At 37.9% G+C, this 15,801-nt stretch overlaps 2 protein-coding genes across 3 annotated transcripts in view; one reads left to right on the plus strand and one right to left on the minus strand.

The window, feature by feature from the left end:
* grik4 (glutamate receptor, ionotropic, kainate 4) overlaps positions 1–15,801 on the minus strand; it is a 1,128,391-nt gene that overhangs the window by 823,041 nt on the left and 289,549 nt on the right. The window lies entirely within an intron of this gene.
* Positions 9,054–15,801, plus strand: part of LOC125782673 (uncharacterized) — a 90,924-nt gene continuing 84,176 nt past the window's right edge. Inside the window, exons 1-2 of the mRNA XM_049467428.1 lie at positions 9,054–9,236; positions 9,350–9,415. Coding sequence (XP_049323385.1) covers positions 9,054–9,236; positions 9,350–9,415 — 249 coding nt within the window. The remainder of the gene's footprint in view (positions 9,237–9,349; positions 9,416–15,801) is intronic.

The raw sequence follows: 15,801 nt of genomic DNA on the forward strand, positions 1-15,801 counted from the left end.
GCACATCTCTGAGTTTCATCTCCTCGTGTTTAATAAAATAAAATAGCTATTTGTCCACTGCCACGCACCATAATTACACTTTGGGCGCACGTTCATTTCCATGGAGATCCACGTTAAAAACACAACAGCGATTGGAAATGGAGGAGCTACTGGTCCTTTTTTTTTTTTACAGACGTCCCCCTGAGAAACTAATCCCGTCCGGTTAGAGCTTTTGAGTAACGACACTAAGAAGACTAAATACACAAAGAGGGTGAGGAACACCTGGAACCAGTAACAAGGGGGCAGGACGGCATTAACTAGCGCTAGCTGTTAGCTGCTAATGATAATATTGTTCTACCCAACCCAGAAATCTGTAAATCTCGGGTTACTGTTAATAATCAGAAGCGCTTTACTCACCCAAATAAACAGTTTTAAGGAAAAAAAAATCTGTGTAGATTAACATCCTGCACTCGTTTGACTTTTTAAGACTTACAGTTTAGTTTACTTAGCTTAGCTTTATTTAACTTAGTTACCCCCCATCACCAATTGGCGAGACCTGCTGAATTAGAAGGAAAACATGGCAACACCCCTGTTCCTTACTAGTGTCACATAATGCTTCTTATAATACGGTACACACGTATATTGATGATGTAATGTATAGTACTTATCTAGCATAAAGGTCTAGCATAAACAGATCTTTCAATAAAGCTCTTTAAAAACTCATAAATAGATCTACAGTTTTGGAAAAAAAGAGACCATTTAAAAATCATTAAAAATGACGAGTTTCTTTGATTTTACCAAATTAAAAATCTCTGGAATATAATCAAGAGGAAGATGGATGATCACAAGCCATCAAACCACCAAACTGAACTGCTTGAATTTTTGCACCAGGAGTAAAGCAGCATAAAGTTATCCAAAAGCAGTGTGTAAGACTGGTGGAGGAGAACATGATGCCAAGATGCATAAAAAAAACTGATTAAACCAACCAGGGTTATTCCACCAAATATTGATTATTTCTGAACTCTTAAAACTTTATGAATATGAACTTGTTTTCTTTGCATTATTTGAGGTCTGAAAGATCTGCATCCTTTTTGTTATTTCAGTCATTTCTCATTTTCTGTAAATAAATGCTCTAAATGAGAATATTTTTATTTGGAATTTGGGAGAAATGTTGTCTGTAGTTTATAGAATAAAACAACAATGTTCATTTTTTTTTTTTTTTACTCAAACATAAACCTATAAATAGCAAAATCAGTAGTAAGAAAACAGGCTATAGCTATTCTATTCTATTATTTGTAACACTTTCAGTCCGGTGATCTACAGCAGTGTAGTCTGAGTGCAGGTCAGCCTGTAGAGCTTGTTAAAGCAGGAGAAGAGGGGAAAGGTCGATCATGCTTCAGTGAGTATAAGATGAAGAACAGATAACTGCACTTTAACCTACACTATTTTTTTACTGGGAAAAATCAGATAAACACCAGTGTCTGCTGGTAACTGGTTTCAGATTATCTAAGATGTTTTTTTACAGGTCAAAGTGATTTAAAAGCTTCTTTTAGAGGCAAACATAAAGCCAATACTAAGCAAGCTGGCTGGACAGTGGACAGTGCAGAATATGATTAAGATTACTTTATATTATATATTTAATTTCTAATCCACCCCATTTTCTTGCAAATTTAAAAAGAAAATCACAAAAATATCCAATGTCCATTCATATACATTTCCTCTAGTAATAACTAGCCCTAACACTAGAAGGCTGAGAACAGTGTAGCCAGTGAATCTCGCCATCTACCCTCCCCAATTGTGCTCTCTCAGACTCTGGCTGCTGATGACAAAGAGCTTAATCTGGGATTCAAACTGGCAATCTGTCAGTCTGGCTGCTTTGGACTCCAAACAACTTGAAGACTCCAATTCCCAGCATGCACTCACACCAGACTTCCCTGACTCTGCTGATCAAATAGCGCTCCCCCAGTCACTGATTATTTCCACCTGGCCTGTCTAGTATAAATACCCCTCAGTTTGCTCTTTCCCTCACTGAGTATTGAATCTAGTTATCAGAAATTCTTTTTGAAAATCACAATTATTTTTACACTGGGATTTGCAAAGATGGCCATAACAATGCGAATACAATGATCTATAGCTTCTATAGAAAATTAATAGAGCACTTCAGTTTCTGAATCAGTTTCTCTGATTTTGCTATTTATAGGTTTATATTTGAGTAAAATGAACATTGTTGTTTTATTCTATAAACTACAAACAACATTTCTCCCAAATTCCAAATAAAAATATTCTCATTTAGAGCATTTATTTGCAGAAAATTAGAAATAGCTGAAATAACAAAAAAGATAAAGTTTTCAGACCTCAAATAATGCAAAGAAAACAAGTTCATATTCATAAAGTTTTAAGAGTTAAGAAATCAATATTTGGTGGAATAATCCTGGTTTTTAATCACAGTTTTTTTTTTTTTCATGCATCTTGGCATCATGTCCTCCTCCACCAGTCTTACACACTGCTTTTGGATAACTTTATGCTGCTTTACTCCTGGTGCAAAAATTCAAGCAGTTCAGTTTGGTGGTTTGATGGTTTGTGATCATCCATCTTCCTCTTGATTATATTCCAGAGAGTTTTAATTTGGTAAAATCCGAAAAACCGAGCAGTGTTAAACAACAGTATGATGTATTCTGATGATACTAAAGCTGTATTAATGCAGAAACTGTGCCGGAGTTCTGCTGAATCACCCAGTTGAAGCCTGAACTGTCCTGCTTTGACTCCGGATGAAACCTGGCCGGCTGTCAGAGACTCTGATGGAGCCTGAAGCCTAATTAAAGAGGAACACAAGTGTGAGGTGTTGGAATCATCAGGGCTCAGGCTGATGTGTCGCACTGCACATGAATCTTCAGTCACCTCGCATCAAACTGCAACAGGCTGCCGGAGCTGCGCCGCATTCTACATGCGCTAAAGGTAATCTATGCATGGGGCGTAAAGGTGAGAGAGTGAGTTTAAAGAAGGCTTTGTGACTTGCTTCCAGGAAAAAAGAGAGAGAAAAGAGAAAAAAGAGAGAGAGAGGGGAACGTTATTGGAATGCAAGTGCGTAAATCAGACAGAAACTGGGAAGAAAATCAGAGAATCACTGCCAGGTTTTACAGTCAGCTAAGGTGCCACCAATCATCAGCTTAGGAAACAGGGTGGACTGTAAGAAATAGGTGCCAAAACCTGCACCCCCGCCATGAAAAGCACCTTCTCTCAGGAGCTTAGATAAAACAAGTATCTTGACTATTTCCATTTTCTAAGTAAAGTTAAAGCCAAGAAGACGTGGGTGCATTCTCCCGAGAGGTGGTGCTTTTCCTGGCGGGGGCACTGAATTCGGCTCAACACTGGCTTTGAGAGTAATGAAAGAGTAACGAATTACATCAATAAATAACAATATACTGCAATAAAAATGGCTTTTGAATAATGTCTTGTTCTGCTAACAGACTAGAAGGGTTTGGGTTATCTATCTATCTATCTATCTATCTATCTATCTATCTATCTATCTATCTATCTATCTATCTATCTATCTATCTATCTATCTATCTATCTATCTATCTATCTATCTATCTATCTATCTATCTATCTATATATATATATGTGCCCTATAAGAAGTATATACCCTATAAGAAGTATATATACATATATATATATATATACATTATGTGATAATGACAAACATGTATATATGTCTTCCTGGTGCCGGCTGCTACGCTATGTGTAGTCTATGTATATATATGTCTGTATCATTATCAGTACAGTGATGGTGGTGCTCGGAGCTGAAGCTAGTAGTGTTATAGGATGTAAACAGTGTTTTTTAATAAGCTTCTTCTGCACTTTTTAAGTTATTAATGCCTCGTTTTAAATGTCAGGGCTCTCTGGATTCTAGTAAGGAGGTGTGGAGCTACTTTGAGCTGGATAACGGTGTAAAAAGTGATTTATCAGGGTAAATTATGCCCCGTATCTCCCAGTCTGAAGGTTGTTTTTGGACAAACTGTTAAAATTTCTGGATCTCTGAACGCTGTGGGAGAACGGAGGTGTGCTACCTACAACTAGGACCTACACCTTTGCCACCAAATTATAAATTGCGAATAAATATCTAAACGCTTTCAGAACTCCTACACACACACACACACACACACACACACATCTCCGCCGCTTTAAAAGTCTACGTCTAAATCATTTCATGGCAAAGGGCCGCATGCTTAAAAGTAAATACAGAATCAAAGCAAACACCTTTCTTATGCAGTTGACCAAAAGGAGGCACCAAATTTCTTCATATCAAAGACTGTTTTCCATGCTCTGACTGGATGAATACATGAAAGAGTGGAAGCGGAGCAGAACAGATCCAGACTAACAGGACCTTCATGTCGCTGCTTTGTTGAACTGCAGCCTGGCGCTGGCGGCTCAGTCAGGGTTCGGGGGCGATGCACGCTGATTATTCAGGGTTATAAAGCCTCTCCTGCAGCACAAAGCGCAGCGGAGACGTGCAGCGGCACTGGAGCCAAACGCATTTCCCTGTGCACTTCTATTACAACCCTAATCAACACCGAGATTCTCACGTTCACGTGCGATATTTAAGCCTGGCTGCTTCACAGAATGAGGTGTTATTTGAGGACTATGAGTAACAAGACTAAGAAGACTAAACAGAACAAACATTAGAAACTTAGAAAACAAGAAGAAACAACAACAGACCTGAGAACAGCGCAAATCATACAAATAATCATACAAAAATACAAAAGACTCGACGAGAAACACAGAAACAAAGGGGTTTTATACACAAAGAGGGTGAGGAACACCTGGAACCAGTAACAAGGGGGCTAGTGCTAGCAGTAAGCTGCTAATGCTAATGCTGCTGCACCCGGCTTTAGTGGAAATCTGAAAATCTAAGCTTAAATCTAAGCTGTAAATAAATGGAAGCTTTTTATTTACCCAAATACACAGTTTTTATTAGAGAAATATGTGTAGATTAACATCCAGCGCTCGTTTAACTTTAAAAGAAAATGTTTTTTTTTTTTTTTAAGAATTACAGTTCGATGCAGTTAGATTTGGAGAATAATAAGTTCCATTTTCTCAGTTAAATGAACTTAAGCAAAATTTTAATAGATTTGTCATTTTCTGATTTAAATATAAAATACATCTGTATATTTATTTTTGCTGGACACTTGTAGCACGTATTTGAAATATTCAGCGCTTAAATATTTGTTGCACTATATGATTTTTATGTGGCCGGAAAATTCTGACACGAAATTAATGTTCATTTAAAAAAAAATGTTTTAAAAATTGTTGAGAAAATCATGGATAACCCCAATTTTGCACTGGCCCAATTTTCAGTAGTGGTCACAAGACATCACACTTACTTGGTTGAAAACAAGATGGGGGAATCTCAGTCAAAAGTTTCGACTGCCAGTAAAAATAAACTATTTTTTCCATATAAAGACAATGTCCTTTTTATCCCAAATGCACATAAACTGACCAGGTATACACTACGGCAAACCTGGTGCTAGGCACATATGATCATACATAAACTCAATAAATTTTACATTTATGCTATATGTTATGTTTTGTTGTATGCATTCGCTAACCCTGGAATAATGACAACGACTGTACACTGCAAACAAACAAATACATTTCAAAAAAATGTAGTGCAATTTAGAATATTGCTTTTTTAAAAATTCTTGGCATCAAATTTTGTTTTTTCTGACTGGTGAAATCACTGTATCACAACAAAACAGGGCCTCAAGCCTTATTTAAAAATATTGTCAATGTACAGTGGCTTGCAAAAGTATTCATACCCCTTGAACCTTTCCACATTTGGTGATCTTACAACCACAAACTTAAATGTATTTTATTGAGATTGTAAGTGATAGACAAACACAAAGTGTTGACTAATTGTGTGAAGTGGAACAAAAATTATTCTTTTTTTTGATCAAATAAAAATCTGAAAAGTTTGACGTGCAAAAGTATTTACCCTCCATACAATTTCTATTTTTGGATGATGGATTGATGGAACAGTGCTCTTTGGGATGCTTAAAGCTTGGGATATGTGTTTTTTAACCTAACCCTGCTTTAAACTTCTTCTCCACAACTTTTCAATCTCTGATCTGTCTGCTGACTTCTTCCTTCTTGGTCTTCATGATGCTGTTTGTTCACTAGTGTTTACTAACAAACCAATGAGGCCTTCAAAGAGCAGCTGCATCTTTTTCCTTTCACTTCACAATCATGTGCTACTTTGTGTTGGTTCACACTTAAAATCTAAATAAAATAAATTCACGTTTGTGGTTGTTAAGTGACAATTGCAATTAAATTAAGTGCAATTAAGAATATTTCTGGTTTTCTGACTGGTGAAATAACTTTATCACTACAAAACAGGGCCTCAAGCCTTACTTAAAATATTGTCAATGTACCAAACCATTATTAACAGAGAGCACTGAGGGTTTTAGTTGTACTGCTTCACTGCAAAAAACAATATATATATATATATATATATATATATATATATATATACGTATATATGTATCTATAATATTCTGCAGCTGGATCCTGTTCTCTTATCTAAGAGCAACACTAAGGTTGATGATGCAAACCGAGTATTTCCACAGACTGCAGCCCTGGGGTAGTTAGCCTAGAAGTCAGAGGTCAGCTGGGGTGAGAGAGTAAAGGTAGTTTAGAGCTGGTGGAGAAGAGCTGAGCGTGGGGTGATCTGAGAGAGCCACAGAGGAAACCGGGGGGGAAAGGGGGTCTGAGATGCTGCAATACAACCCTTCCATCCATTAATGAGGCCGCAGCAACCGCCCCCACACAGACCCTCGGGGGCATTCGTTCAGAGCTCCTCAGCACACTCTTCCACTCTTTCACTCTTTCACTCTTTCACTCCTCGCCGGTGGAACTAGAACAGTCTGTCACTCCTGCACATCCAGTTTGCATTTTTTTTTCCGTGTTGCGTCATCGACGCTACAGGCCAGAAATATGGAAGCGAGCAGAGATACTATTTCTACAGTATTTTACAATTCTCAACATTTTAAACTTCTCCTGTTCACATTTACACCTGTATAACTTACAGACTAATCATGGTAGCGATTACTATTCATCACGACTGTTACGCTAGTTTCAGCTCCTGTAGTTAATCACTGTACTGATAATAACATAGACATATATACAGGGGTTGGACAATGAAACTGAAACACCTGTCATCATTTTAGTGTGGGATTTTAGGTTTCATGGCTAAATTGGAGCAGCCTGGTGTCCAATCTTCATTAATTGCACATTGCAGCAGTAAGAGCAGAGTGTGAAGGTTCAATTATTACGGTAAGAGCACAGTTCTGCTCTAAATATGAGAAGATATGCAATGCACACAACATTATGGGTGACATACCAGAGTTCAAAAGAGGACAAATTGTTGGTGAACGTCTTGCTGGAGCATCTGTGACCAAGACAGCAAGTCTTTGTGATGCATCAAGAGACACGGTATCCAGGGTAACGTCAGCATACCACCAAGAAGGACCAACCACATCCAACAGGATTAACTGTGGACGCTGTAAGATGAAGCTGTCTGAAAGGGATGTTCGGGTGCTAACCCGGATTGTATCCAAAAAACATAAAACCACGGCTGATCAAATCACGCAGAATTCAATGTGCACCTCAACTCTCCTGTTTCCACCAGAACTGTCCGTCACCACAATCAATTACTGTGCTCTAAAACCAGGTGTTTCAGTTTCATTCTCCAAACCCTGTATATAGACTCCACATAGGTTTCCAAGTTTTTCTACTGCTCCAGTAAATGCAGACGGGATACAGAAGGGAATCAAGTGCTGATGGGGAGCAATCTTACCAGCACAGATACAAGTGGACCCTTATCACAAAAGAAAGCAGTGAACAGGCGTCTACTGAACACTGAGACTCTCGATACAAGAATGATCACAGCACCAAAAAAATACAACAATAGCATCCTAAGAGCGTCTTCTTTACTGCAGAGAGCAGCTCGGATTTCATACAGAGCCTCCGAACAAGAAAAGAGAGCAGAGAACTGAGACTGTGTTAAACACTAGAGGAGGAACCAAATATACATTTTAACAATTATTAAGATTTGCAAACAAAACTATGACTGAACTGAATCAAATATATAGATGATATTGTAATTATGATGAGAATTTCCAGGGCGTATTAGCGTATCTGTCTTCTAGCAGCAGTGAATATAAAAAAAGCGTTAATTTTTCAGTTTTGTCAGTTAGCATCTTCTATAATTTTATATTCTTACTGTGCCTTTCCTTACTTATTTTTGGTTATACTGCACCATCTCTATTATTGTTGTTTGTGCCTCTGTGTTGTGTTGTGTAACTATCAATCAATCAATCAATCAATCAATCAATCAATCAATCAATCAATCAATCAATCTTTATTTTCCATTAGTAATACATTGAGGATGAGCCTCATTTATAATGCAGCTAAACCTTTACAGTTTAAAAGGGACTGAAAATATTTAATAAGAAATTTGAAATAATAAAGTATAAAATAGTAAAAAAAAATAATACAATAAATGAAAAATACATCTGAATAAAATATATGCATGTAAAAAAGCACTGTCCCTTGCTAACTCGCTGTCTCTCTCTCACTCACTTTTTCTCTCTCTCAATCACTCTCTCTTTCTCTCTCTCTCTCTTGCTGTCTCTTTCTCTCTCACACACTCTGTCTCTCTCTCTTTCTAACTTGCTCTGTTTCTCCCTCTCTCTCACTCTTAAAAGTAAAAAGGCATAAGGCAGTATTCAAAGGAAAAGTATATGTAGTTTAAGCAAAGGGACGGCAGCTGCATTCTCAGCGCTCCCACTCACCTGAGGAGGATTCTCTCAATGGGGGAGCACTTTTTGGGGGGCCGCACAGTGTTGGCAGGGACGCGGGTTGTGAGGAGTCTTATTTCTGGGACTATATAGACTTCCTCACACCTGCGTCCAGCTCGGAGGAGGAGGAGGGAGATTACCTCCCTACACCAGCCCGTCGGCCGTTGCCTCCGGGGGCAGTCCTGCCTCCCGCATGCCTGTGTCTGCCCTGGTTCCTGAATGACCCCGCGCTGGGACCAGCGCTCTCCGAGCCGGACTTCACCAGCGACCCAGCACCCTCCGACCAGAGGTCACTGCACCTACTCCTGTGCCCGTAGCTCCCGTTACCACGCCCACTCCCAGGCCCTGCCTTTCCAGGCCTGCTCCGAGGCCACCGGAACTATTTGCCAGAACTGTGCCCAGGCTGGCCCCACAGACATTTCCACAGACTTGTGCCAGTCCTGGGCACCCATCTATGTTTTTTTTTGTGCCCCTGTCTCTTCCTGTCATGGTTCCTGTGTCTGTCTATGTTCCAGTCCCTGTCTATTTTCCAGAAAGAGGGTGCTTTTCCTGGCGGGGTTGCTGAATTCGGCGCACCACCGGTATCGAAAATTTTAGAACGAACAATGAATGAATAATGAAAAAGAAAGCACAAGAATGCAAAGAATGCATACACAAGAAACACATAATTATTTTTCTTCTCAATAAATCATTAGAAACAAACAGGCTCATTGATTGTTTGTTCCAACAAGATTCAGAAAGATGGAGTCTTTCATGATGACAATAAAAGAATGAGATTAATCATGTCGATTATTCATTTGTGTTAAAATACATTTTTTATTTTTTTTGGCTACAATTTAGAAAAAGGTATTGAAAAAGTATAGGAGTATTAGTATTAAATTAAAAGTATCGTATCGGCACCAGTGTTGTGCCAAATTCAGCACCCCCATCTTCTTGGCTTTACCTTTACTTAAAAAATGAAAATACCCAAATACTATTCTAAGCTATACTGTAATAATAATGTCACCTGCAGCCTTTCCTAAGAGGGGGTGCTTTCCTGGCGGGGGTGCTGAATAGTACAATAGTAGTGCCGAAATCTGCACCCCTGCCATGAAAAGCACCCTCCCCCCAAAATAAAATCATAATGGATTTAACTCCACAATTTTTATATGATACCCAGTCCTACAGGAAATTGCCCACATCTGTTATTCGAGAGAGGGTGAGTAAATAATGCAAAATAAAGCACAATAATGCAAAGAGTGCATGCACAAGAAACATTAAAGTAAAGGATGTGGTGTAAATGTTGTAACTGATCAGTGAATAGTGCACGATATTAAACGCAGTATCATGAATAATATCAGATTGTATTATGATCTGAGTTTATCGCTGCATCTCTAGTAAAAGTGCCGGTTCATTTTTCACCGCTGTCGTGTGGATCCATCAATCTGTGTACGTTAATTGCTAAACCACCGGAGAGAGAGAGCATAACATAATCTGTCTCAGTACATTAGCAGCTAGGATCCGCACGCGACAGCGACCGCCGCATCACAAATCCCGGGAGACGAGCGTGAAAATGGCACTTCGTATTAATGTGGCACACGTGTGGCTGACTGTTCACTAATTGTGTGCGTTTAGGCGTGAGGTGGATGTTTCTCTCCACAGTGCCAGACTGTAGCTCTCCATCTGTCCGCAGTTACAGCGGCACGGCCGTTTATTTCCAAAGGTCAGAGTCTTTCAGTAAAGCTGTGTAATCTGCAGGGAAAATTATGGTTTTGTAGGAAAGCACTTTTCTGGTAAAGCCTTCGATAACATAACATACCATTACTATAACCAGCTCAGTGAAGGATCTGTTATCTGTTACCGGTACCACTTTAAAATAAGACTACCTTTATAAAGGGTTTATAAATGGTTTTAAATGCCTTAAAAACCATTAATAATCAGTTATAACACATACGTAAAAAGGGCAACAATTACCTGCTGTTTGTCAAATAGTGAACCCAAAGCCATATTAATGATTTTTAAGGCATTTACAACCTAATTATTACCTATTCATAAACCAATTGTAAAGCATTTATAAACCCTTTATAAAGGTAGTCTTATTTTAAAGTGGTACCCTTGTTACCTCATCCGGTCTTGCACTTCTATATATTTGATATATATGGAATATACAGCTCTGGAAAAAATGAGCGACCACTTAAAAATGATGAGTTTTTTTTTATTTTACAAAATGTAAAACCTCTGGAATATAATCAAGAGGAAGATGGATGATCACAAACCATCAAACCACCAAACTGAACTGCTTGAATTTTTGCACCAGGAGTAAAGCAGCATAAAGTTATCCAAAAGCAGTGTGTAAGACTGGTGGAGGAAGAGAACATGATGCCAAGATGCATGATTAAAAACTGTGATTAAAAACTAAAAGGGTTATTCCACCAAATATAATTAATGAATGATGAATTATGTATATTATGATGAATTATGATTAATAATTTTGGAGAATATATTTAGTAAAATTAAAGATAATTGTAATTAGAGTATTTTTCTAAATCTGAGTGTTAATACTCTGGTTAATATGAGTAAAAAGAATATTCAATAGAAAAGTCACTACATTATGAATTAGTAATTACACATTAGTAATATTAGTTCATGTGATTTTTACTACTGTTCATGAGTTTAATTAACAGCACCTTACCTAAAATGAAGGGTTATTTATATTTATTGGCCTACAGTCAGCATTAGGATACTCAGATCACATTAGGGGGCAAAAAAGTCTAATACTTTTAGAAGCCAAGGGAAAAGCTTCAACTAAAATGCTTTCCCCCCCCCCAAAAAAAGAAGATTTTTATTCCATTAAACCTTTAACTAATCCTAATCTTATGATTAAACAGCTCATTTTATACCTCAGCAGTGTTTAAAGAAAAAATACTGACTCAGACTCTGTCAAGATTTCAGACGCGGAGGCGGACATAAGTGTGAGCATTTTAATTAACAAAGAAAACAAACAATAAAACCAAAACTAAACTCAAAACAAGACACATGAACAAACAGGACTAATAGAATAAACACGGAATAAACTTCAGACTTCAGAAAACCAAGAAAGAAAGCAACCTAATAGATGTTAAACACGTACAAGAACCGACAAGGGACACTGAAACAAAGCACTTACAAATATACAGCTCTGTAAAAAAGCAAAAAATAAGAGAGCACTTAAAAATGATGAGTTTTTTTTTATTTTACAAAATTGAAAGCTCTGGAATATAATCAAGAGGAAGATGGATGATCACAAACCATCAAACCACCAAACTGAACTGCTTGAATTTTTGCACCAGGAGTAAAGCAGCATAAAGTTATCCAAAAGCAGTGTGTAAGACTGGTGGAGGAGAACATGATGCCAAGATGCATGAAAAAAAACTGTGATTAAAAACCACACCAGGGTTATTCCACCAAATATTGATTTCTGAACTTTTAAAACTTTTCTCATTTTCTGCAAATAAATGCTCTTAATGACAATATTTTCAATCAGAGAAACTAATTCAGAAACTGATTCAGTGGTCTCTTTCATTTTATTCCAGAGCTGTATATATATATATTTATATATATATATGGAAGAAGACAGGAAACGGGAAACACCTGGGGACAGGTAACGAGGGGGCAGAGTTACAAATGAACACAGAGCCACGTGCAAGAAAACACCTGGCTAGAAATACAGATGGGCAAAGGAAAAGATAGGAACACAGAGAAAGACCAGGAAAGGTGCGACACAAAATTAAAGGAGAACTCCGGTGTGAAATTGAGTTTTGGTGTAGTAAAACATGATAAAGAGTACTAACCTTTGTTGAATAGCCCTCTACTGCTCTCCAGCAGGTTTCCAACACCCAGCAATTTTGTGCAGTTTGTCCAAACAGGTTAGAATGGGTTTCAATGGGGCATATTTTGCCCCCTGCAGATAAATCGCTTTTTACACAGTTATTCAGGCTCAAAGTAGCTCCACACCTTATTGGTAGAATCCAGAGAGATTTGACATTAAAAACTAAGCATTAAGAGCTTTAAAAGTGCTTTAAAATATATATTTTTTTAAAAACCACTGTTTACAACCCGTAGCATTAGCTACATCTCCGGGCGCTGCTCTCTTAAAATAAAGTCATGATCAGTAGAGTGACGAGTACAGTGTAAACCGGATAAGTTTGAGGATACCGGTTGCCTTAAAAAAGTTAAGTAATGAGTAATGAAAACTTAAGTTAGCATAACTTAGAACATCAAGTAATTACAACTAAAGGGGAAGTTAATTTAACTTTTTTATTTTTGTTATACTGTAAGACCAGATAAGTTGAGTTTACTTAACTTTTTTAAGGCAGCCGGTTTGCTCAATTTTTGTAAGTAATGGAGAATGAAAACTTGAGTTAGCATAAATTAATACATCAAGTTATTACAACTAAAGGGGAAGTTGATTTATTTGTAAGGTAGCCCAGAGGGGGGAATCACTACACACTGATGGTGAGTGTTAGTCAGAAACTGTTGGACACGCCCAGTATGCAAATAGATTGTGACAGAAGCCAATGAAAATGAAGCTTTTAATGACAAAACAGACTAAACTCAGTTATTGGTTATTATAAGTTGGTTCGACTCAAAGATCTCAGTTTGAATAGTACAGTATATGTGCTCACAAATCTGAGTTCAGCTAACTCAAAATAGTTGAGTAATATTTAGAAATATCCAATTTTATGTAAAACAGACTTAAATAATTTGAGTTCAAACGATGTACGGGTTTACAGTGTACGGATCTACTTTGAGCCTGAATAATGATGTAAAAATACATTTATCTGCAGGGGCAAAATATGCCCCATTAAAACCCATTCTAGAGGTGGGCTATTCAACAAAGGTTATCACTCTTTATCATGTTTTAATACACCCGAACTCAATTTCACACCAGTTCTCCTTTAAGTAGTACTTGATTCTAATCTGAAACAAAGACAGTGTATGATCTAAGACGTGGAGAATTATTAATGAACGGATTAATAAGGTTCTCCGTAATTTGAAGCGGAGCACTTGACCATCTCGTCCTCGTCTTTGGTCAGTTATGTGCCGGGAATGAATACGGGAGATGATAGAGCTGACTCCATCAGAAAGCAATCAAAGAAGCTGGTAATTAAAGCACCATCAACAGTTGTTAAAAAAGTGAAGACGAGATACGCAGTACATCACAATGAGGGATTTACAGAGATCAGGCCATCAAAAATTAATGAAACACTGTCGAGTGCCGGGTGTAATTAATCCCTTTATAATATATGTAGGGTGTGGAATGCAAAGGAGTGCTGCATGCACTGATACATATAACACTCACTTTACTAAAAATAACAATTAAAAATACTCTCTAAAAGCCTCTTCAAGTTGACCTGTGGAGTTTTATAGCCACACCAGAACTTCTGAGAGGGATTTCATTGAAGATACAATGAACTTTTCCACATTTTTTTACCTTAAATGTATTTTTATTGTATTTGATTGTAAGCGATAGACAAACACAAAGTATTGCATAAGTGTGAAGTGGAACGAAAATGATACATGGTTTTCAAAATCCTTAGCAAATAAAAATCTGAAAAACCTACCAAGACAAGACCATGATCCACCCAAACTGACAGATCCAGCAAGGAGCACTGATCAGAGAAGCAGCCAAGAGGCCCATGGTCACTCTGGAGGAGGTGCAGAAATCCACTTCACACAAGTCATGCACTTCACACCATGCAGTTAAGAAGCTGCTCAGAGTTGATGGGAAGATGGATGGAGATAAATAAATGCAGGAAAATCCTGTAAGAAAAGCTGTCGGAGGCTGTAAAAGACTTGAGACTGGGAAGGAGATTCACCTTCCGGCAAGACGATGACCCTAAACATACAGCCAGAACGACAGTGCAATGATTTAGATCAGAGAATATGCATGTGTTAGAGTGGCCCGGTCTTAAATCCCTTTGAGCTTGTAAGGTGACAAAATGTGGAAAAGTTCAAGGGGTATGAATACTTTTGAAAGCCTCTGTATATGTGCATGCGTTGATACATATAATACTCACTCTAATAAAAACACTTTCTAAAAGCTTCTTAAAGTTGTCCTTTGGAGTTTTATAGAAACACCAGAACTTCTAAGAGGGGTTTTATGGAAGATATCAGCTTGACCTCCATCGTTCGGCCCAGGTTTGCTGAAAAAAAAATATAGCATGGAAGTAAAGCAGGGGTCGGCAAATAAATTTGACCAAGGGCAAGACATTATGTGCCATTATGTGGGGGCCACAAAAAAAATTCTGTTTTGTAAAATGAAGTGTAATGGGATGGAGTGCTACAATAGTACTAGTAGCTCTCCAGCCCAGAGGGTTGTTGAACCCAATTGCAGAACAGTTGATCTCAAAGCAGGTAAACCCAAGAAGAAAAAGTCATCAGGGTCATGTTTTAATACACTATAGTGAATTGGGACACAGCCAGGAAAAAAACACAGCCTTATAAGGAGATAGGGAGCCTAAGAACGGGTGGAAAAAGGAAAACGGGCGGGAACTAAAGTCACGCCGAGCGCAAACAGAGAGAGAGAGAGGGTAGGAATGTAAACAATTGCTCATTATATAGTGTTCAAAAAACCTCACATGCCAAAAGTTTCATGCATGCAAATGAAACTCCAAACTGCGAACGAAACTCAACCATGAAGCATGAAATATCTGGCCTGTGAGGTTTGTTTGTTTGAACTATAATGAACGATAATGAAAAAAGATAAAAAATAAAATAGATTTTTTTCTGGTGAGCTTTTGTTTACATTCCTCCCCTGTTTCTCTCTCTCTCTGTCACGCTCGGCTTGACTTTTTAGTTTCCGCTCGCTCTCGTTTTTCCACCTATTGCCGACCCCTGAAGTAAAGTAAGGCAGTTTTCTACTCAGGTGGAGTTTCGTTCGCTTTCACTTTTACGATACACTTTCACGCGAGAGAGGTTAATTGATGTAAACGGAAGAAGAAGAAGT

The sequence above is a fragment of the Astyanax mexicanus genome, chromosome 18 (assembly GCF_023375975.1).
Source record: "Astyanax mexicanus isolate ESR-SI-001 chromosome 18, AstMex3_surface, whole genome shotgun sequence".
In the NCBI taxonomy this organism is placed as follows: Eukaryota; Metazoa; Chordata; class Actinopteri; order Characiformes; family Acestrorhamphidae; genus Astyanax; species Astyanax mexicanus.